The sequence below is a fragment of the Gasterosteus aculeatus genome, chromosome 21 (assembly GCF_964276395.1).
Source record: "Gasterosteus aculeatus chromosome 21, fGasAcu3.hap1.1, whole genome shotgun sequence".
NCBI lineage: Eukaryota > Metazoa > Chordata > Actinopteri > Perciformes > Gasterosteidae > Gasterosteus > Gasterosteus aculeatus.
Genome location: NC_135708.1, coordinates 14,051,291 through 14,073,997, shown reverse-complemented (window position 1 = coordinate 14,073,997; position 22,707 = coordinate 14,051,291). Strand labels below are relative to the sequence as shown.

The 22,707-nt window shown below is 45.0% G+C and overlaps 1 protein-coding gene and 1 long non-coding RNA gene across 3 annotated transcripts in view; one reads left to right on the top strand and one right to left on the bottom strand.

Annotated features, from left to right (window-relative positions):
- The window catches only part of kcnb2b (potassium voltage-gated channel subfamily B member 2b), a 66,934-nt gene extending 46,242 nt beyond the window's left edge, over positions 1–20,692 (bottom strand). Inside the window, exons 1-2 of one of the 2 annotated variants that reach the window (XM_040167639.2) lie at positions 20,266–20,692; positions 18,649–19,341 (exon numbers count right to left, since the gene is read on the bottom strand). In XM_040167639.2, coding sequence (XP_040023573.2) covers positions 18,649–19,233 — 585 coding nt within the window. In that variant the 5' untranslated portion in view covers positions 19,234–19,341; positions 20,266–20,692. The remainder of the gene's footprint in view (positions 1–18,648; positions 19,342–20,265) is intronic. The other variant, XM_040167638.2, reaches the window with a different exon arrangement.
- LOC144390015 (uncharacterized) lies at positions 11,066–12,663 on the top strand. Its single transcript, XR_013454071.1, has 2 exons — positions 11,066–11,499; positions 11,837–12,663. It is a non-coding gene; the product is annotated as an uncharacterized LOC144390015 (long non-coding RNA).
- Positions 20,693–22,707: the final 2,015 nt, after the last annotated feature.

The following is a 22,707-nucleotide window of genomic DNA, read 5'->3' as shown; positions in this document are numbered from 1 at the left end:
ACAAAAACGCTTAATGATCTTGCAAATCTAAAAGTGTGCGTCCGTCTCCAGCTTTCCTCAAAGCGCTTCCTCGCACTCCAACAGAAGTTCAGTAGCTTGTCATGCGCTTTCCTTACAGTCATTCAGCTTTTGCACATGGCCCCGTGGCAATGTTGAGCAGCTTGCTCCACATGAATAACAATATCTGATTATTCAGACAGAAGCCAAGTGACTCAGCTGTCTCTACTGTATTCTATCATCTTGTTTATTGCTCTCTTTTCATTCCTTCTCCTGTCTATCTATTCATCCACTTAGGTCGTCTTCTTCAATTACCCCTTTCAGTTGTCTACATCGTTTAGCACTAGAAAAGGTTTATTCATTTCCATCGTCTCACTCTCTTGTATTTATCTCCCTCTTTGCCAGTTATTTCTTGTTTGTACATCCTCTTATGGATGTGCAGAAAGCCAACATTGCCAACGGCCATGTCGGCTTGCTGTTGTGTGGGCGGGATCACAGAGGGATGAAGGGGGGAGAAGGGGGGGGGGGGGGGGGGGGGGGTCCGCCACATTCATAGGACAGGTAGAGCGCAGTGCGTCCTGCTGCTGAGACATAACCCCGATTCCACCTTTTCCTTATATTTAGACCATACATTCTTCTTGATGTTTCTCCTTCCAACATTTCTGCTTTAAACTATGAATGAAAATCAAAAGCCAAAACGCAATTAGCTTAATTATTCAGCCACTGGATACAGAGCAGGGATCCACCTTAGTAAGGCTTATCAGCCTCAACCAAATACTTATCATGATTTTATAAGATGTCAGACCCGATTGCTTCAGGAACCCCCCTCTGTTGCTCATGGTAACAGTGCAGTCCTATAATTCTGAAGACTTCAAATACGCCACGAGCAGCTTGGCCATTAGAAGTCTTAATATAACTTCAAGCAAGAAATGTTTGGTTTGCAGTGGCAAGAACTTATACTGAGATACGGATTGAACGAGCGGAAAGTAAACAGCGAAGCTGATATCAATTACACAGGGAAGAGTAGCGTGTGAATCCCTTCTGCGTGTGATTCAAGCAAAACTGTACTGTACTGTAATTAGTTTTATAATACTTAATAATGATTTTTCTTCGAAATCGTGACAAATAGATTTAATTCCATAAAATGACGTGCTTTTAATTTTGCAACAAAATACGAAATAAATGTTTAATGCGATGCATGACAACAAAGCAGAGCGGAGTGAACAGAGAACAGGATTGGAAATTCTTTTGACCAGCTTGCATAAAAGCTGAATTCATTTAAATAAACGTACAGGGCAGACAGTACGCCGGCCCCACCGTTGTGTTTTTTTAAGACGTAGCGCTCTTTGATAAGGAAATAAGCCCCATAGGACTCCAAGGAGACGTCCCAGTCAGACCGTTTCACATTCGGGGCAAAGTGAACCTGAACAATAAAGGTGAGCCTCTCAGCAGAGTCAAACCATTTTCATACAAAAGGGAGCTCAGTCCTTTGCCTTTCATTGTCACTCTTTCTCTCTCTTTCCTTTTATCAGACAGTTTCTTTATTCTTATCCCACTGATGAAATACCCCCCCCCCCCCTGCTCTTTGTCAAATACCGAGAAGCAGGAAACACCTTTATTAGCATAAATGCAAGGACACATAATTCCTCAACTCCTTGAATGTCAACCTGCCCTCCCTTCAATTTATTCCTCAATGCCTGCGTTCCCATAAGACCCCTTAACATATAGTTAATCACTTTAGCAGCGGGGTCACTGTGTTACTGCCAAGGAGGAGAGGCAGGGACGTTGATGGCACAGAAATAGAGACACGACATCCTACAGGAGGCTCAATTATATAGGGAACAAATGCAGAGTCAGGATGTGTCTAATTAGGAGAGCTATGATAACACAGCCACCTTGTATCAAATGTTGTGCTCCAGTTCTGTATCTTGGGGCTGTGTTTGATAATTGCCCTGCTAATGAGCGGGAGGAGGGACCAGATCAAATCAGTACAGATAATTGGGGTTAAGTGAATAGCGAAGACCGGAATGTCCCCCTGTATTCTTCTGATGCACTAATTGCTATAGTGCTCTCCATAGCAAACACAAACCCTCTATTGTTGTCGCCCTCTCCAACACAAAAGACGACAACTAGAGGAACATGAGAACACGAAAAAGCATTCAAAGGTATCAAGTATCATGCAGGAACAAATATGCATGCGGTTAATCCGCTGTAGGACAGATCAAATTTTAAATATTACGCACGGTACATCCAGTGCCTTCGGCTATGAGGGACGCTGGGACATTCTGTCCGGAGCTTCTAAAGGACACCTATGATCTAGGACTGTCACTCATGGGACAAAACCAGCTGGCTGAAAGCAGTAATAATGGAATAGGTCTGAGAGATGAGACAACGTAGTTCTGTATTTGTATTAACCATGAGAGGGCCGTCCTCCTGCAGCTTACCCGATTCTGTAAGTAACTTAAAAAAAAGAACAGATCTAAATCGGTCCGGGTCGGAACAGAGGAGCAGGTGCCCGGGCTTCGGCCGAGGAACAGGGACTGATAGGGGAAATGGAGAAGAATCTTCGAGGCGCCGACCGATGCTTTTGGCCGGCGGCCAGAAAGAACGCAGCTGCACAATTCCCAGTGTCCTGGCCATCCTGTGCTCTGTGTGTCCAACACGCTCCAGCTGCCAAGAGCTCCTCTTAATTAACTACTCCATACAGCTGCATAATGACTCCTCTAACCTTCCCTAATCGGTCGCTCGCCGGAGCATACCATATTTTTCTGCCCCCCCCCCCCTTGTTCATTGTCCGTCGCCTGTCGCTCATTTAGCCCGTCTCGGGTGCTATAAGCCAACGACTCAAAGTGTGCTGGAGGGTAGCAAGTGCACGCCACCCCAACTACAACGCCGCTTCCAACGCATTTGGCACAAACTTGACACAGAAGCAGTTTCCAGAAGGAGACAAACGCTGGTGGAATTGTGTTACAGGACGTTGTCGTTTTCTAAAAAGGGGTTTACATGCTCAGCGGTCGCTTCTGTTTGGATGTGCTCACCATCTTGTGCGTGTGCTCAGTCTATAATCAGGCAGCTGTATCGCAGTAAGGGAATAAACATAATTGTATGCTTCCATTCAGCACAATCCGGTGTGAGCTTTGAAAGTATCCGCTGTTGTCTTGGTTACATCTTCCCTCTTGTCTTTTCTGCTCTCTATAAATAACACTGAAGGGTGTGAACTCAGAGGAAGCCCCCGTTGGTATGAGTCAACATTTGGAAGATAGTGAGTGTGCAGGACCAAGTAGCGAAAATGAATGACAGAAATGGAAGAATGTTATTTGAAAATCCTCAGATTCCCTGTATTGATCCAGATAAGATGACATCTGTATAAACCACACACTCACCTTATCAATAATGCAGCACAAATGATGACCATAGGACGTGTAGTGTATTGGAGAACAAATAAACAAGTAAACATGACACAATGGCATGTGATTCCAATATTTGTGGTAGCATGACCTTCTCTTAAGCCTGTGCATTAGCAATCTGACACTGGAAGCAAACCGAAGAAATGGCAGTGTGCGACTGTTGATCCTGGCCCCGCGGGCAGGATTTAGCACAGAATTTGAACTCCATTTTTAGAGATTCTCCACCTGTTGGCCCCCGAATCACATGACTTACTGTATACTTTTGTCCGAGATAAGGTGACACAGAGGCGCAATCGCACACAAGGTTGCCTTAAAGGCCTACAGGTATAGATACCCATGCAGAAAAAAAAGAATGCTTTTCCAATAATGATGAATGGAAAATGGTTCCCTGCGGGTGGAAACAAACCCGGCGGCAATGAAGATTCGGTTTCCACCCAGCGTCACGTGTATGCCGATGCAAAGCAGCAGTAACCACGCAGGAACCACAGGGCTGCATCCTGCGGATTCGCTGCACCCATCACTCCTTCTGAGAGTTGTAACTGCCTGTCTGGGACGGGTGGGGCGGGTGATGTCACTGATGCTTTCTGGTGCGCTGCTTCTGTAATGGAGTCAATTTAGCTCCCCCGCTGAGCCGTTTCTGTCCAGCCTCACCCCATGAAGGACACATTAGTCCCCCCCCCGCCCTCCATCCCCACCATCTTCTCTTCTTCCTCCACCTCTCTCCTCCACTTCCCGCGGCTTCCTCTGATCTTTCCCTCCACGCCTCTCCCAATTTAAATCATCTATGCCCGCATGTGCATTTTGGTTTTTTTGTGTGCTTCAGTTCATTCCACCTCGCTTCTCCCGTGCTGCAAGAAATATGCTCCACCCGACAATGACACGGCCCTACATGTGGATACAAGCATAATTATATTGTGGTCGAATGAACACTGCAGTAAAAAGAAGATGAAATGCTAATCAGTGCTACTGAGAGTGTATTTTGTAGTAAACATCGCTCTCACTGGGCCGTGCAGATTCTTGGACACAGTTGAGGGGGAGTACGTTGCATTAAACCGCCCCAGCATCTGAGGCGAGCCCTCCCTCTGACTCCTTTGAAGCTGCTTCAACTTTAACCCCAGACAAGTTTCATATTTTCTCTGAACATTAGAAGTGAAAAAAAACCCCGACAACAACTCTGTTTTAACCAAAGACATTCCCTCTCCATCACCGTATCACCAGAAGTACTTTCCCTTTGCTCTGCTCCAGACGGGGGTTTCATGAGCTTATTAATACACACCAATCACACCCTTGCAGCCTCCAACTCCAGCCCCTCCATCTCTGTCCCTTGCATGCAGACACAAAGATGGATGATGGGATGATAAAGTGATATTTGTGCACTCCTGTAGCTGAGCTAAATTTGACTTATCGCAGTGGAAACTGAACTTTAAATAGCCTACTCTATATTTATGTCAGATTAGTACTGCTGCATGCACGGCTCACTTGCTAATTTGCCTAAATTGTCTTACGCGGTGGCATCAGATTAGGTCGGGGTGATGACTTGCACTCTTGCTGCAGAAGCCTGTGGTTTTGTTATCCAGAGTTCACTTAGAACTAGAGGGGTAGAGGAGGAACACGCTGGCAGGGTCACGTTCTGAAAACAACAAATTCAGGCTCGATTTCAATTGCATGAATTATTAACGGGCTCTAAGTACAAAGCGTAACTGTTTTTGGGCTGATAGAGGTTACATTCAAGTTCAAATTCAGGGCACTTTTCTCTGCTGGATAGAAGAGCAGAGAATAGCGGCTGGGCATGTGGGTGGAGGGAAAAGAGCCCATCAAAATTTGCATCAAGGAAAGAAAAAGAAGAAGAAAAATTGAAGCAGCAGAATGTAGAAGTTAATGATTATTATTTTTTGAAGGGATTTTTTCATGGCATCGATAAATCACGTATGCAGGTACAGTGAATCCCTGCCCCACATTCCAGATCGTAGAGTCCCTGATGTGTGGACAGCTCATTGTCCCAGACCCCAATTGAACCTGACACCTCGATTTGTCTCTGTTTTGTACTACTGTGCATTACGCCCTGTCACACTTTAAGCACAGTCAGCTAAATGCACTCGTGTCTAGTATGTCCTTAAACATAGATATTAAAGATCAAACCCAAACTGGGAACTTTAAAATATTGGACCCCAACTATTCTGTTGTGCTACTGTACCAATCAAGAATGAAACCTTGTGTTGCTGTCCAAGGCACATGGGCATCAAACATTTACCAGTGAGCAAGAGAGAGAGAGAGTCACCAGCTAACAACCAACAAATACAACATTATTTCATTTGACAGCAATATTGATGGAACCTTTGGATCGAACCAAGCGTAGCAAAATAAGAGTTAGGAAATTATTTATGGACTATCGATTGCTCTACCTCGGTAGTGTGTTTTGCTTCCCATATTCCCGTCCTCCACAGCATGTGGCCGAGGAGCAAACAGCGAGTCTGGCTGCAGTTGCAAGCAGGAGAGGAGACGAGAGGAGGCGAGAGGAGACGAGAGGAGTGGAGCCCTGAAGCTATCGGTGAAATCTAGTGGATAGGAGCCACCTCCTTGTTAAGGTCACAGCATCACAACCTTTACCAAAGCGCCATCGCTGTGAAGCTGTGTCTATGCCTCTCCCTCATAACAGGCCGTTATCCCTCCAACTGCTGCAGTCTATTACTCTGATACACTTTTTCTCACCTCTCCCTGTGCTTGTGGTATTCCCCGGGCCTTTCTCTTTCTTTTCTCTAGCCAAAGCTCCCTGTTAATGCCTACGAGCACTTTCCTGCAATTCAAGTGGAGATTCCAGCTATCAATATTTCATATCAAATTGCATCTCACTTGGCTTCTCCTTTATCAAAGCGTTTAGCCGGTGTCACCAAATACAACGCAGGGGGCAGATATATCCATAGCTGATTTCGTTACCATACAATTCAGCACGTAGAAGAGAAAAATGGTCTCAGCAAAAAAAAAAAAGTTTAATCAAGAGGACATCGAACTAAATTTGTTTGACATTTGCTTTTGAGATGGTATTTAATGTATTCTTGTAAATAGAGCCCCACACTTGCTGAGCACTTGAATTATAACGTGCTTTGCATCATGCTGTCCATGCAATGTTCTACATGGCTTACAGCATTTGCAGTCCTACACACAAACAGTACACACGCACTTACTGTACCCACACGCATGCAACGCACACTAATGGTGTCTGCCTGCTGAGTGCACTGCGTCTTTCAGTACAGCGTCTGCGGCCTGCCCACTTTAAAATGGGCAGAAATGTAGACAAAAAACACATACTGTTACAAATAAAGACATCCTCAAACACATGTGTGTGTTATTTGGTCTTAACAATATTATCGCCAGAGAGCATTTTGGGAACGTCTGCAAAATAAAGTTATGGAAACCATTGTGGCAAATAAGGTAAATGCTACGCGGCTGAGATCAGACAAGCAAAATACTTGTTTATAGTTGGAGAAAGATAGAAAAAAATATATTTGTGTGGTGGAATGCAAACTTTTATCTAGGGTTGCTGTTCCCTCAATAACTCTGGGTAGCACATCGGCCTGGGCGTGCGTCTGCCCGTCAGTCAGGTGGACACGGAGTCGTATTTTCACCACTCCCAGGTTAATTGGGAATTAATCCCAGCAAGGAGACAGACTTGGGCTTTCAATTAGAAAAAGAGTATTTTGTGTAATTTACATGCGTTCAGCAAGACAAATTACAACGCGGGACCTCAGTGAAATGGCAAACGTTTTTTAAATGAATATTTATTAAACTTTAAACTATTACACATAAACAGCATTCCTCTCTGTCAACTTGCCCCGGCCAAAGTGCGCGCTGTTTCTCCTGGCACATTCCTTAAACACTGAGGAGATCCTTCGGCTGAAAAACACTACACATGTTGAGGTAAACTCACACATATTAGACCAATACAACCTCAAGACAAATACAGATGAATATAAATATTTTGATGAATGAATCCCTGCACTTCTTTAGCTGCCTAAAAGAGAAGGTAATATTTCAAGTTAACAAAATGTTGCCTTAGGAGACTAAATTGAAACTGATGAGATGCTATTTTGTTTGTTTGTTTGTTTTTCATCTGTCTTCATCTGAATCTTTCTCTGTCAGTGGTGTCCGTGCATATACATATATATATATATGTATGTGGTCTTGTCTGCTTGAGACTACTTCAAAATGTAAATTATTATGCCCCTCTGAGAAATATATACACAGGCACAAAAATCCAAAAGGTCACTGTTGAAGTGCGTCACCTGATAAAATTTCACCTCCTAACTAGAACTAAAGGCCGGGGTTTTTGTCAGCGGTGACACGTGAAGAAAGGGAATAGATACATATTGAAGTAACATCAAAGGAGATGAATCATGCATCCAAGGGTTGGATGATTCAGTGCCTTTCCCGACTTAATACTTACATTATAATCCGTATCAGCTTTCACCCATTCACAATGCAGCTATTTGCCTAAATGAGACCTCTTAATCTTTCCCTGTATTCCCTGAGATACTGAACAGTGAAGATTAAAATCTGGAGTTTTATTTCTGCATGGTTGCACACACTACTGCTTACTCTCACTCAGTGTGTTGAAAAGTGGTAAGACTTGTCGCCTAGTAGGTATTTTTAGCAGTAAGCTCTCCTTTATATCTGCCGTCTAACGTTAAGACTTTATAGTGCTAAGCTTAATGACGTCTATCTGTGGCATAACATTTCTCTTACGGCAACATTAATGCAGTTTTAAAGCGGTATTAGTGTGATCCAAGTGGAGGGAGACTACTAACTGCAGAGTGCGTGAAAGCAACCACTCAAAAAGGGGGGAACAGCAACACTGGTAAAAGTGACAAAAGCCGGTGCTACTTTGTCTTGTATCAACAGTCATCCATCAACATTAGTATTGTTATCACATTCAGGCCCCTTATTCAATATCTTGGAACAGGAGACGAAAACAAGGGATGCTTAAGAGTACTAGGTGGCCTTGAGATACTGTCACGCTACTTAAGGGGGATTTATTGCAAAACAAGTCAACTTTATAAATCTAGTTGGGTCAATTCCAGGAGCAGCGGCCAGCTGCGGGAAGTCCTGGTGCTGGACTGTGTTTGGCCGATTCATATCCCAGCATTCATTGCAAACCAAATACAAATGGGTAGGAGTTGTCCCATAAATGTTCATTTTGTATAAAAGATTGTCTAAGAAGACAGTCGAGAGGAAACTAAAGAGGAAACAGGAGATATAGGAGCAAGGGTAAACGATTGGAGGACATTGAGGTAACATGACGGCAGAGGAGAAGAGGTAAACAAGCGTTTTTCACACCAGAAATGGGAATAATCAATGATGGGTATAAAGAGAATCAACTTACCGGTGAGTCACTGAAGGTGAATCACATAAAGGAACGAGCTGGGCTGCTGAAAAGGTAGCATCAAGCTCAGAAAAAAATAGAAAATCCAGACATGAATACACAACATCAGCAGGTGCAGAGGGAGTGAAACAGCAAATATCAGAGGCGCGGTGCAAGCATCGGTATATCCACAGCGCGCCAGGCAGATGGTGTTCCTTGGTTGATACCTGCACTGTAGATACTACACAGCCTCGTACCCTGAAGTACAACCAAACAGTCGGGCCTTTCAACACGGGGTCAATGCCCAAGGTGTCATCCTATCGATTGGCAAGGCTTCAACCAAATGTCAACACCCCAGAGACTAAAATCCCCCCGATCCTGCAACAGCGGAGGACGGATCGTTCTTTAGCTGGCAGTACCTGATGAAATCTAAAAAAAACGTTGTTGTTGTTGTTGTAATATCTCTTACAAAAACAGAAAATGCTTCTTTTTCCATCTTGGTGTGGCTGCAGGTGTGGAGGAGGGGGGGATGGGGGGTGACCAGACGAACATCTGCACATACACCAGAGAGAAGCAGAAGGCAAAGGGACCTTCCGGGTGCGTCGGGCGCTGACCCCCTTGGGCCCGTTATTCTGCCTTCTGACACGGAGCACATGCTCTGAGTGAGTGTCTTCATTCCTGCGGTGCCCTCGGGGGCCAAGCCGCGTCTTTTCCTCCGGTGGCAGTAAGATGATTACGATCACGCCGGGGAGAAGAAGATATCAATACCTCTTGTCACCACGTCTCACCAGGATGCACGGCTCCGGTTGAGTGCGCACTTCATCACGTGCTTCACTGACTTACGGCTTTTATGAATGGCTTTAATAACGACTGAATGGCGCGGGATGGAAGGAATGAATATAGAACGTATTGGGTTGTTCATTTTTAGCTAAAACTTCACATGCTTTTGTTAAGAGAATTATGCTGAAGGTCCATGAAAATGTAATCCTACTTTTGTTAAATCATTTTTCAAACATAATATATTTCACCTGATTAAAATGTAACCATCATGCATTTGGACAATTTAAGCTCGAGGCGCGACTGTATCACCAAAGAAATTACCATTCATTCTCTAGACACCGTGGGTTGCGATAATTCTTGAGATATTTACGTCTGAACCACAATGACGGGCCGACGGACATTGGGACAGATCTCAAGAAAATTCAAGTGAAGAAACTGTTGGATTAAATGTCTCCTGCCTCAGGCAGGAATTCTTAAATGTTGTGCTTAAACTTTTATGTCTGAATATGAGAATAGACTATTTTAAATGTCTTGCATTATGGATGTCAGATGTAGGATATTCAAGTTGTGATTAAGGCATTTGAAACCAGGCAGTGTTACAGTGATCAGCAATGAAGAACTCCTCACAGTTCAGCAAAAGAGGCGGGAGCCCCACACATGTCAAAAAGCAGGAAATATAATAATTTCTCCTGTCACTTCCTGCGGTGCAGCGAGACAGCAAAACAGCTGGCAGCACAGCCCGAAGCGAGCCCAACAGCGAGATAAAACAAAAGGAAAGCGGAGCGAGAAAGAGGGGAGGCCAGACGGAGGAGGTCCAACAGAGGACTAGAAAATAGGACAGAAGAGCTTCTGCTTCGTCAACCGGTAGGCATGCGGCAAAAGCTAACGAGTGGCTTTAACCCTTCTGAACCTCTAAGTAATCCGCATTATCGCTCCTCTCTATCTTACCCGTCCTCGGTCAACGCCGTTGAGCAGAGGTTTTTAATTAATGCCCGTCGAAACCAATTCCCCCCGTCCGGCTGCTGATGCTCTGGAGACCCTGCGATCGGGCATGCAGACGGCTGCAGAGAAAGCCAGAGTTACCATGGTTCTTCTTTCTGTCACATGAACACAAAACCCCAACATGAACTTGAACACAATTTTTTCCATCTCGTAGCAATGAAAGATATGGTATTTTACACTCATCACATCAGCTGCTGCACGTGGACCCGTCGCAAAAAAAAAGAGAGAAGAAGAGCAGCAGGTAATGTCACGGTCGGTATGAAAGAGTAGAAAACACACAAGTGCGAAATAAAAAATGAAAAATCATCACAGTGACAAAGCGTACATCGAAGGGCAAGTTTAGTGAGACCCGCGCTGTGCTGATAAGTGTTTTTTATTCCCGTACATTTGCATAAGGGGTTGGTTGTGGGGGCTGAGGTACCAGCTGCTCTGCCGCTCACACAGCCTGTATAGAGATGAATTGCTCCTTGGGTGTCGATAAGTCACCATGGCAGGCCCACCGCCATCACCATGGAAACTAAGCAAACACAGCATTTGCGAAGGGAACTAGTAGAATGAAGTTGATTACACTCCTCGGAGGGTTTTCTCTCGGCCATGGGGAGACTGCCGGGACTCCGAAGGAAATCCCCTCCGTTAGCGAGGACTCACAATATGCACGACTTGGTTATTATGCCTGTTCGTCGCATGTAAAGCTGCGCAGATTTTTCGCAACAGAGAAGCGGAAGAGCAGCTCTGCGCTGCAGGAAGTGGACACCCCATGAGGAAGTGCTTCTCCAGGCGCTCTCGCCGAATCGCGGACATGATTGACGGAGAGCCGCTTCCGTCCTTTGGAAACGGTGGGAGCGAGTTCACGATTCAGCTTCACCCATGCGAGGGAAACAGCAGGGAGGTGAAGGGGCGCAGGAGGCCGCGGTCACAGTAGGAAGAATTGAGGCAGGCCGAGGGCGCTAAATAAAGGTGAATATGAAGGCGGGGGGGTATTGAAAGAAGGACGGCATGTGGGGGGGGAGGCGAACAAACGCGTGGCACTCACTGTGTTGCGGCACCCACAGATAGCTGGCTCAGCAGTACTCGAAGGCACTCTGATAAAGAGCGTGCGTCTGTGTACGGGCACGTCAGTTCTTTTGCTGTACTTATGAAGGGCGTAATGTGTGTCCTTTTTGTATGTTTGTGCCGAGCCGTGGAAGGCATGCTGAGAATACATAGTGTGCGTTTTGTGCGCAAAAAGGGGGGGGCTCACTGAAGCACGTAATAGAAAGCTGATGTTTCGAATGATGTCTCTCTTTTCCGCCAGCGTCTCATGTCTCTGCATCTCCCCCTATTGCTGATGCCTCCTGGGACAAGGGGGGAAAAAAAGCAACAGACAGGGTGAGCAGGGCTCACGAGGTAGCGATGCGGGTAATGAGATGGGAGACAGGAGGGGGGAGATAAGGAAGGCAAGAGGAGGAAGGAAACACATTAGCCTCTTACCCAGAGCGTCACTCAAGCTGGCAGTGCCAGCCAGCGTCGCTCGCAGCTGGTCCACTCGCAGCCCTCCGCCGGCTACCAGACCCGGGGCTTCGTGCCAGTTCTCCTCTCCCGCACTTTTCTCCGGATGAACAGACATGATTGCGCGACCCATTGTGTGCGGCACGGAACGGATCGGGTGACCCGAGGGGAAGAAATGATTCCTTTTCTGTGATTATTAGTGACTGCGATGAACCCAAAGAGAATCAGCTGTTGAATCTGCCGGTGCCCTAAGCTCTATGGAGCTGCCTGACTATAACACTCCACCGGTCACTCCCCCTCACACTGCACACGCCACTTTAACTGCAATTCATCACTTTGTCACTTGCCACTTTGTCTCTTGTCTGTTACTTGTTTGTTAGTGCACTTTATGCTTAATACTTTTCTTTTTAACTTTTTAATATTTAAAATTTGTTTAACTTTATTCCCTTGTTTTTTTACTAACCCATAGCCTTAGCCTTATTCTTACTAACCCATTGCATTAGCATTTCATTCCACTTTATTTTATTACCTGTGCACTGTTGTCTTGTCTGTCTACTGTCGCGCACTAACCGCCAAGACAAATTCCTTGTATGTTTGACATATTTTGGCCAATAAATGTTTCCTGATTCCTGATTCCTGATTCCTGTTAAGCATTGTTTCAGTTCACTCCAACTGCCCTCAGAGCATTGTTTTCAATGAAAAAAATGTGCCCATCTCCAAATGAATGCCACTGCTCCTCCGTCTCCACTGGATCAAGATACCCATCTGAACTTGAAACATGAAAAGGTGCCTGTATTGTCAAACATTCACTAGTTGTGCCTTTTGAGAAAAGAAGATGCTGCTATGTTCTATTTAATATCCATATAATATCAATATGTGCGGACAAAGAAAAACTTTGGACTGTTGGTGGGACAAAAAAAGCAATTTTAAGCTCTCAGATTGGGCTCTGAAGAATGGACATCTTATATATTAAATGATTAATTGGCAGACGAACTGAAAATAATTGGTAGTTGTAGCCCTTGTCACAACGGCTTTGCTCTCTTCTTGGGATGACAGTAGAATAACTAATGAGGTTTCAGTCATCAGGCTTCTCACACCATCTGGACACCCATTAGCCGAGGTTTGTATTTGGCCGTGTTGTTTATATTGGACTTGTGCTAACAGGGTTTTTTCTTGTTCCGCTAAAGTTACGCTGAATCCAGTCGTGCCTGTTGTTCTGGCCCTTCTCTATTCCTCGATAGTATGTGAATAACATCTATATTAGTCTATAGTCTATATTGGTTGTAGCTCAAGAGACACACTTCTTGATGATGTCTTTGTCAATGAATCGACTCATGCATGGCTAAGTACAGTGAGCCTTAAGACAGGCCGGACGGCTCAGCAGGCACACCATTGTCGCTGAGCTGCATCCAGACTCTAATTCCTTTGGGTGCGACTTCCCACTTGTAATCATGGGAATGGATGGAAACAGGCGGCGGCGGGTTTATGCGAAGCAAAGCAAAAGGACAGAGGAAAAGGGCGGCTGTGTGATTTAGAATTACTGCACACATTAATCAATGACCGTGTTTGGAAATTATTAGAAATTGTACAACAGCAGGGTTTCAACAGATCGATTTTAAGGGTGAGCAGCATCAATAGTTCTATCTGGTTCGTCTTCAACCACTTCCGTTGCCTCATTTCAAATGTTCCCTTCCAACTCCTCGGGCTAAACAAAAGATACAATGCTTTAGTCGGATCAATAAAGGCTGCAGTATCCAAACCTTCTCTTCATTTTAAACATGACCTTGGGATACTTCTGCTGGAAATAGAGATCAGTTCTGCCTCTGAACAGCGTGAGATAATCTCACAGAGGCGTTTTCAGAGCATTAAAATGAACAAAATGCATTTATGATATGAACTGCCTATTAAATGTTCCCTATGATTTGGCACAAATTTTGTTATTTCTGTGGCCTTTAAAAGCTATCAGGAAACAAATAGCATGCCCATAAAAACTGCTTGTGCAGCATGAGTGTAAATATGAGCCGTGAGTCCAAAGATCTTAAAGTGATCTGAGCGTTTCACAGCCAGCAGACGTCATAATCCCAGTAAGGTAATTAGTATTTGCTGCTTAGTAACATAACCATATATTCAAACAGAACCAACTGAGTGGAAAGTGCTCTACCCACTGCTTACAACACTGGGGCAGTTTGGTGTCCATATGAGGACATTTGTGTGCAGAACAAACCAGTGAGTATGTACAACAAATCAGACACTTTTCATCAAAACAAGAGGCTCGGTTGCAAATGCTTTAAACAAATGAAACAGCTAGAGCAATGTGAAGGCACTTTCACTACCTTTTCAACCCCAATATCTCTGTAATTCTCCATTTCAGAAGCGAACCATTACAGACATAGCTAAGCGTTTCATTGCAGGCGACTTTTAAAGAGAGTAGACACTTTAACACAGGTGCAGGGTTAAAGTGTGTCCTGTTAGATCCAGATGATATATGCTGCTGCCTCTGCCCATGCAGACACTATAAGAACTCATGCCACCTATAATCTAGGAGGTTGTCTCTTATCTGATTATGATTGCAGGGTAAAGAGGATTTAGGCGCTGGTGCCTAAATGCTCGGCTGATTAGAGGCCCACTAAGACTTATGTAACTAGGAGGCTGCAGGAGGGAAGATGGTGTGCTCCACCTAAACAGCACGATAATATGTTGAAAGCCAAATAAGATAATGCAGTGAAACAAGTAAAACAACAACAAATAAGAGTTGTTATCAGCCGCTATGCTTCTTGCACAGAGGCATCACCTCGACAGGCTTATGAGCCACGGACGCCAGAATCGGATTTCAAATCAGCATGAAGGGGCTGTCTTTGCACACAATAAGCAAAAGTAAAGAGCTGAAACATTTCTTTCCGTTGAATGTTAATGCACATCGATTTCGCCTTGTGAAGACGGACCACAATCCATGAAGAAATGAAAGCCTGATAACAAAGCACGAGGCAGCAGACCTGCTGCTTACACTTGACCTGAGGGCACAAACCGTACAGGCTATTTGACTTATGCCTGACTAAAGGTCTCTCCCTCCTTTTACCTGTACTGGCCTCTCTCTATTTCTGACCCTCCCGCTATCATAAACTACATCAATACACACTCTCAGGCCCAAATGCCGTATGGAGGGCTAGAGGCTGTCCACAGTGATGAACAGGCAGCTGTGGAGGCACATTGTGCTCATCGATATGGCTCTCACTGATTCAACTAATTAATAAATAATGCAGTGTATTGTGCTTTGACATGAAGGTAAAAGATATTGCCATTTGAGGTGTCTCTTACAGTACCTTAGTATGCTAATATGTCATCATCACAAACTTTAGTTGTCTCCAAGCGTGGGAGGACCAGAGAGTCGGCACCCATAGAGGCCCATTGCTCAGCATTCCCACTAGCTTGACTGGATTATTAGATAAAGGGGGAGAGTAATGGTGCACGTCCACATTAGGGCGCACGCAGAAGGCTGGACATGGCTGATGTAGAGAGGAAGGGAGGGCGATGGAAAACCCGAGTTGAAATGTCTGGCGAGTAGAAACATTGATCTCTTTAAAATGCTCTGAATTCTCTGCTGCTTCCGCAGACTGGAAGGATTCTAACGTGAAGAAACTCCCCTCGAGGGATTGTTTTCTTACCTAGAAGCTTTGCAAGAGTACAAAATAAAGTGATGCTATATTGCAAAATATGCTTTACATTTATTGCATCTGAGCACTGTGGGCATCCATGTAATTCCTAACATTAATTTATGATGCCAGGAACACAGCGTGAGTCATATGTTAATATTGAAGGCCTCACTATGAGAGTAATTGCCTGGCAAACGGATGGGTCCAGATATTTATCACACGCTTTCTGCGTATCTTTGTGCTTACCTGAAAGAAATGCATCTAATTACATTTCCCGTCACGCTGATGGAAGACGCCTCCAGTAGAAACACTGAAGCGGGCTACTAGATTTTCCAGAGAAGTTATACGTCTTTACAGGAATAATAGTCAATCTATTTACGCAGGAAAAAGTCTCTGTATATTAGACTCCTTACTGCACTCCAGCAATTTGGATATAGCTTCCTTTTATGAGCTTGAGCCAAGTGTAATTGCTGCCCAATCACACTCATGACTCATTGTAATCAGAAGAGGGTCAGGCCAGCAAAAATCCTCCTGGCTCAATATCAAGGATGAAAACGTTCTACTGAATTAATAGAAATGATGGCCCGCAAACAATGTAAGCAAACAATGGCCACTTCGAACTTTAATTCTATAATGCATAACTTAATATCAAATGACATTATATCCCCGGTAGGTATAAGCTGTGGAGATACAGAACAGAGATGTTGAAAAAGGCCATTTTTTGTGCATTTTCAAAAAGGTTTCAGACGCCGATGATACTTTAGGTGTGAGATTCCTGTAGATACACACATCCCGATCCTGGGACAGTGGCGGCTCACCTTTGACAACCAGATACAATTCAACACATACTAAGTCCCCCTCTCCTCCTCTCACCACAGGGGCACTCAAGCATGAGACACGAAGTAACACAAAGAAGCACTGCATTAGCCAGTGTCCTTTTGGTTTTGACCATATAATTCATTATTCATTCGGAAATGTTTGCAAAGATCCAGCTCAGCATCCTGAGGCGTAACTTACATGACTGCATCTCTTACAGCTCTCTCTCTCTCTTGCCTTGCCTGTCCCTCGCCCGTACTCCCGATGCATGCATGACTGTTATTGCTGATGAATGTAATCCTAGCTTGATTGACCCCGCTGAATAGGTCAGTCCTCTCATGCGTAACCTTTATTTAAGAGCAGAGAGGGCCATAGGTGCTATGCAGCAGCACATCGGGCCTTAATATCAGATTAAGGCACCGTAGGAGAAAGGAAGTGAGCGAAAAAGGAGTGGGAGAGAGAATGCGAGAAGAATAACTCTGTGATTGCATTTAACAAAGAGCTCAGGTTGCTAAGTACAAATATGCACCGCACTGTACCAACCCAGTACTTGGTCAAGCGATTTAAAGGGTTCCCACTGCACGGTGTGTGCCCCTTGAAAGGCTTTCCCCGACCTCCGGAAGCTGCCACCGGACGGTCGAGCTGCACCCCGGCAGTACATTTCCAAATGTTCCTTCAGCTGTAGATAACTTCAGTGCAATCGCAAGGGTGAGCCATTAGAGTCACGTTCATGTTCTCCCGAGTAGAGCACTAAGTGGAATGTCAATTTGAATAAGGGTGGGATTTCCCTTTCATTTTTCACGGGCTTTGCCCACGAGACGGTGAACAGGTCAGCAAAACTCAAGTGTTCCCGGAGAATCCTGTGACTGTATTGAGGAGGTAAATCACTTGAAATATCCCATAGCTCATCGAATCACTCCACTGCTGTCACCTTATTTTTTTACCTTCAGCCTCCTTATAATCAATTCTTGTGATGTATAGCTGCAGGCAGAATAAAATTATGCACCTGATGTGGGATGGTTGTCTTTTTCCAAATCACTGTTTGAATGCAGGAAGGAAGCAAGAAAATGTATAGCTGCCTAGTAAAGTGATCTGAAACTAAGCAGCTATACAACTTTGTTTTTAATTTTTACTGCAATACTGCACTAATAGCAGGATTTCAAAACTGTCTTGACACTGCACACAAGTACAAAACACCAGGAGTTCCCTGACATCCCACAGAGAGGATGATCATATATACGCAGGGCGCTGATGATGTACAGAATGTGAACCCGGCCCTGCCCTGCACCAAGATGATGAAATCAGGATACTGGAGACCAAAGGTAAATTACCAGTGATTGAATTTCATCAATGGTGACCAACCCAATTGTGGATCGAGTCTGAGCGGGGTTGGGATGAGGAGGAGGAGGAGTCAAAAGTGATGTCGTCATTTCACCAGGGGCAGCCTGGACAGTTTCTACGCCGTCATGGTGTACAAATAAAGACTGCGAGAAACGGATGCATGCAAACTGCACGCGTGGTCTCAAAGTTAGTGAAGTGCACAGCTCCAGAATCAACTGTTTTCACGGACGCACCTGCAGCAAACTTCTGCCAGCAAATTGTCATTTCGCTGACTCATCCGATCAGTAAGGGACACCAACGCATAATAGCACTGCACGAGACCTTCATCTGATATTCTTTCTTCCTGCAGAGAAAGCGACACCAGTACAAGCTGATGCACCCACCAATCATTTTGTCAAAGCAAATAGTCTAAATCTAGCTCCTGCAGGGATTCCACCACTAATTTAGCACCGCCAGAAATGAAAACCTCATGTTATAATTCTTGCACATCTCAAACCTACTTCAACTCCTCATCTTCTGCTTCTGTCCATGAGGTCCACACACACGGTAACCGAAAGGCTGCAGCTTTCTCTATATTTAATCCATCCCAACAACTGTTGCTACTTACAGAGACAGAAAAAACCCAGGAGAGAGTGCAGTGCGACTCTCTTTGAGATTCAAATTGATGAACTCGTGGTTATTTCTTTACAGGTGGGAGTAGGCCTTTAATAAGCGTGCATGTAATGCGTTACCATCCGTGTTCGGCTGTGAATGTGATCAGGAAATGTGAGGCGGAGGCGGTGTGATCACACTTCCAGTTTCGGTTCCCTACCTTGGCAGCCACCGAGGAGCTGGGCTTCTCCAGGAGATCCCACAGCTTCTTCCTCTTGTCTGGGCAGCAGGTGTTGTCGAACTCTCCCTCTCCCTCCCTCTCCCTCATTGTCTCCGCCTCCCTTCGCAGCTCCTCATTCATCTGCTCTTTTTTCTGGTGGTAACGGGCCTGGCAGCAGGACTCCAGGTAGATCTCGTCAATCCCCCAGTAGTCCAACTCCTGGCCGAAAGAAAGAGCGCACATCTCCTCCATCATGTGTAATTTGCCCGTGCGGTAAAAGTTCAGGATGGAGGTGAAGGCCCCCGGGTGCCGGTCGAAGAAGTACTCGTTTTCGTTCAGGCTGTAGTCGTCGCAGACCTCCATCAGGGAGTCGTGCGTGTTGCAGTCTCGAAGCTTGCCCAGCCGGGTCCTTGGTAGCCGGTTCAGGGTCCGCCAAAGGACTTCGTGGTTCAGACCCCCGACGTTAAGGCGCACTCTGCGGGAGCGGCTTTTGGTGCGGATGATGTCGATGGGCTCCGGGGGCAGGGAGGGAGCGGTTCGGCTGTTGGTGGGCTTGAACCCTATGGGTCCAATCTTCTCAGCCATGGTGATGCAAAAGGAAAACTAAATATAAAAAAAATACAGAAAAATTGATGAAAAAGGTCAAAATGTATATAACTATGTTGGATCCTCTTTAGGCAAGTCCCTCCACGACTGAGAAAAGAAAAGAGACAGTTTGTGAGATGAAAAATGAATTACGTTTGCTATCAAAAATTGGATGTATTACGCAATGTCTTTATGCCGTGTTGAGCATATTTCAAGGATATAAACATAAATCAAGAGGCACTTTGACAGTTAGCTATTACTTTAAATTGTCAGTCAAAACAAATACCTGTGCAGCGTTATTGATCCCTTTCATCACATTTCAAAAAAGGCAGAATCAGGCAGGCAATAAAGCCTTGCTGGACGCATCATTCAAAAAATGGGACTCAATGGTACCAAACGAACTGAACGAAGCCTGCAAACTCATTCATGTGTTCTTGATGGAGGAGGAGTATGTGACATCAATTTCTCAAGTCTCATTTATCATATTTTCAAATACATATTTACTTTGCCACAACTAGAGAATTATTAATCACACTTTTCTGACAAATATTACCCCTTGAACATGAACATTACCCTTGTGTAATAGTTGGCATTTAACAGAACGATAAAGGTCCTCAACAATATTTTAAAAGTTATAAACATGAGTCTACAATGATTTATTGACGCAGCCAGTTTACTATTCTAATTATAGGGCTTCTAATTGTACAGAATTGAGATGAGCAGATGATTTTGAACGCAACAATTTTAGTCACATCTGATACATTCTATTTATGTATACCAAACATTGGTCACATACTACAATGTCAATGGTCTAAATGAGGAGATATAGGGATGGATGTAAAGCATCACATTGATAATCTGTCCATCTTGACTTCTGCAGTCCCATGAAATCCAAAGGAACCGCATCTCGACACGCTACAGCACATTTTGAACCCTTCTGTGTAAATGAGTCTAAGTAGTCTGCACACGCAACGCACGAGTTCAGTTTTAAAGTACCCGAATAATAGTAGAAAACACTATACCCTCTCTCACCTTGCCGGGATGAACCACCTTTTGCATGCAAACTCCTGTTGTTCCTGTGGGAGTAGAGGATGAAAAGGGAGCCGGGATCCCCCCACCCTTCGCCTGGGTAGTCAAGCGGCCACGGCTGAGGAGAGCACTCCGCGGACTCCGCGCGGACAACGCGCGTCCCACATTCTGTGGAAAACCAGTGGAGAAGAACGCAGCGGAGAAGAACAAAAGCAACAGCTCCAACGTCTCCCTCTGCGAACAATCAAAGAAAAAAGAACCAGCTCTGTTTCGCCATCCTCATAACACTCTGCAAAAAGAGTCTTCATCCAACATTCAAAAAAAAAAAAAAAAAAGAAGCTCGCACCGCGCAGGGGAGGACTGGCTCACTGAATCACTGCGCCGCAGACGTGGTGCGCGCAGAGAGGCAGCGCGAGGGGACGGGATAGAGCGAACTGGCGCGCAGGGTCCCGCTGTGCACTGCGCGAGCACCAGGAGCAGAGGGGTGCACGCGGGCTGCGCCACATCTTAGAGGTGGGGGAGAAAGAAAAAAAAGAAAAAAAAAAACCTTTCCGAAACTGAGTGGCACGTGGCGTTAGATTATTATTATTATTATTATTGGGTTATTTAACGAACCGGACGCGTTGGGTTTCGAGATGTGCGACTTTGGCGCTTTGGTACTGTAGGAGCGGCCGGCTGGAAGCATCCGGAGGCGCAGAGAGTTGATTAAGGGCTGTCATAACATTGTGCTGTTGCTACAAACACACACTCACACACAAACATAAATAAATAAAAAACAATCTCTCTCTCTCTCTCTCTCTCTCTCTCAACCGCACAGACACACACGTACAATCCACACACAAGCTGGTTATAAAGTGTTGGTGGCAAATGGCATTATGTGCACAGGCTTATTTTACTCATGACCAATGATATATCGTGTTGCCTCCGATTGCAAATGCACAACAGCGGCCGGGCGGTGAAGAATTTCCTCTAAAGATGGACAGAACGTGATATTAAACTTCTCTTCAGAACAGAACAAATAGCTCTAACCCTGCACACACAAGCACACACACACACACACACACACACACACACACACACACACACACACACACACACACACACGCTCTCTCACACACTAGCAGACAGACAAGCAAAAATAGCTAAGACCTAGAAGGTGATAACAAACAGCCCAGAGATGTTCCATTTGCACTTTGGGTGTCCCGCTCAAACCCCATCTCGTAGCGTCAGTGAATACCCACTCCTTCGTCTCAAATGGATAAATAAAGATATTAAATGATTTTATTGTTATGTATTGGATCATTCCCTTACTGTTCTCTCTGCTCTCTCCATCCTTTACTTTCAAGGGTAGAGAGAAGCATAGAAGTGCATGACTTCAGTGCAGCAGTGTTTCCTTATAGAGCAGTTGAACATTTCCCCCTTAGTCAAGGTTTTACTTGCAGAAATTTGATGACACACTGCTTACGTGTAATAATTCCCTTGCCATGTGGATTCCCTACAGTGACAAGTGGTCAATAATGCAGCATTGGCTGACTGGAGACTGTGTGTGATCGTATATACACGTCGTCTTTGTGTGGCCGCCGTTGTTTGAAGGTCGGCACTGTCCAGATGCCACACGTGGGTCCGCGGATGGATCCAACACCATATTTATGGCCTCACATATGAACCCGATGAATTATTTAAACGTGACTTCCGGACCGTGTGGCGCATGTAGGCTCCTTGCCATGCAAAGTGGATTTGAATATCTCCCTGACCCCATATTGACACACAGAAATGACAACGAAACACCTCCATCCATCCATTGTCAAACCGCTTATCCTGCACACAGGGTCGCGGGGGGGCTGGAGTCCATCCCAGCCAACTTCGGGCGATAGACAGGGTACACCCTGGATTGGTCGCCAGCCAATCGCAGGGCACAACGAAACACCTGATGAAAGTAATAAATTACAAGAGGGTGCCGAGATGATTCAGAGTAATTGTCCCCTGTCATCGATTATCATCGAGCTGGCAGCCAATCAGCCACCCAATGAGTCATGAGGTGTGAGGTGGCAGTGACGCGGCCACAACATTATCGGCAGAGCGGGATTGAGCATCATAGCAAATGAGTTTTGCGGAGTGATGTCATACTTTGTACAGGAGATGCCTCCGGCTCTGTACCAACACCATCTGCATGCACAGGAAAACCGGGGAGTTGAAGCCAGCCCGGATGCCACCACGTGGGTGGAATAACTCTCGCTAGCAGCTTGATATATGCAATTGCTAATGGTTATACACATGTTTTGATGCATTACAGGATGCAAAAAAATGAAACAAAAATCGTTATATCTTCACAGATGGTGTCCGTGATGAGATTGTCGTTTTTTTTTCAATCTATTTTTTTATTTGAATTCCTGTGAGCCAGGTGGGCATGTGTGCTTTTGTGCGTATTTGCCGTAGCAACCCAAA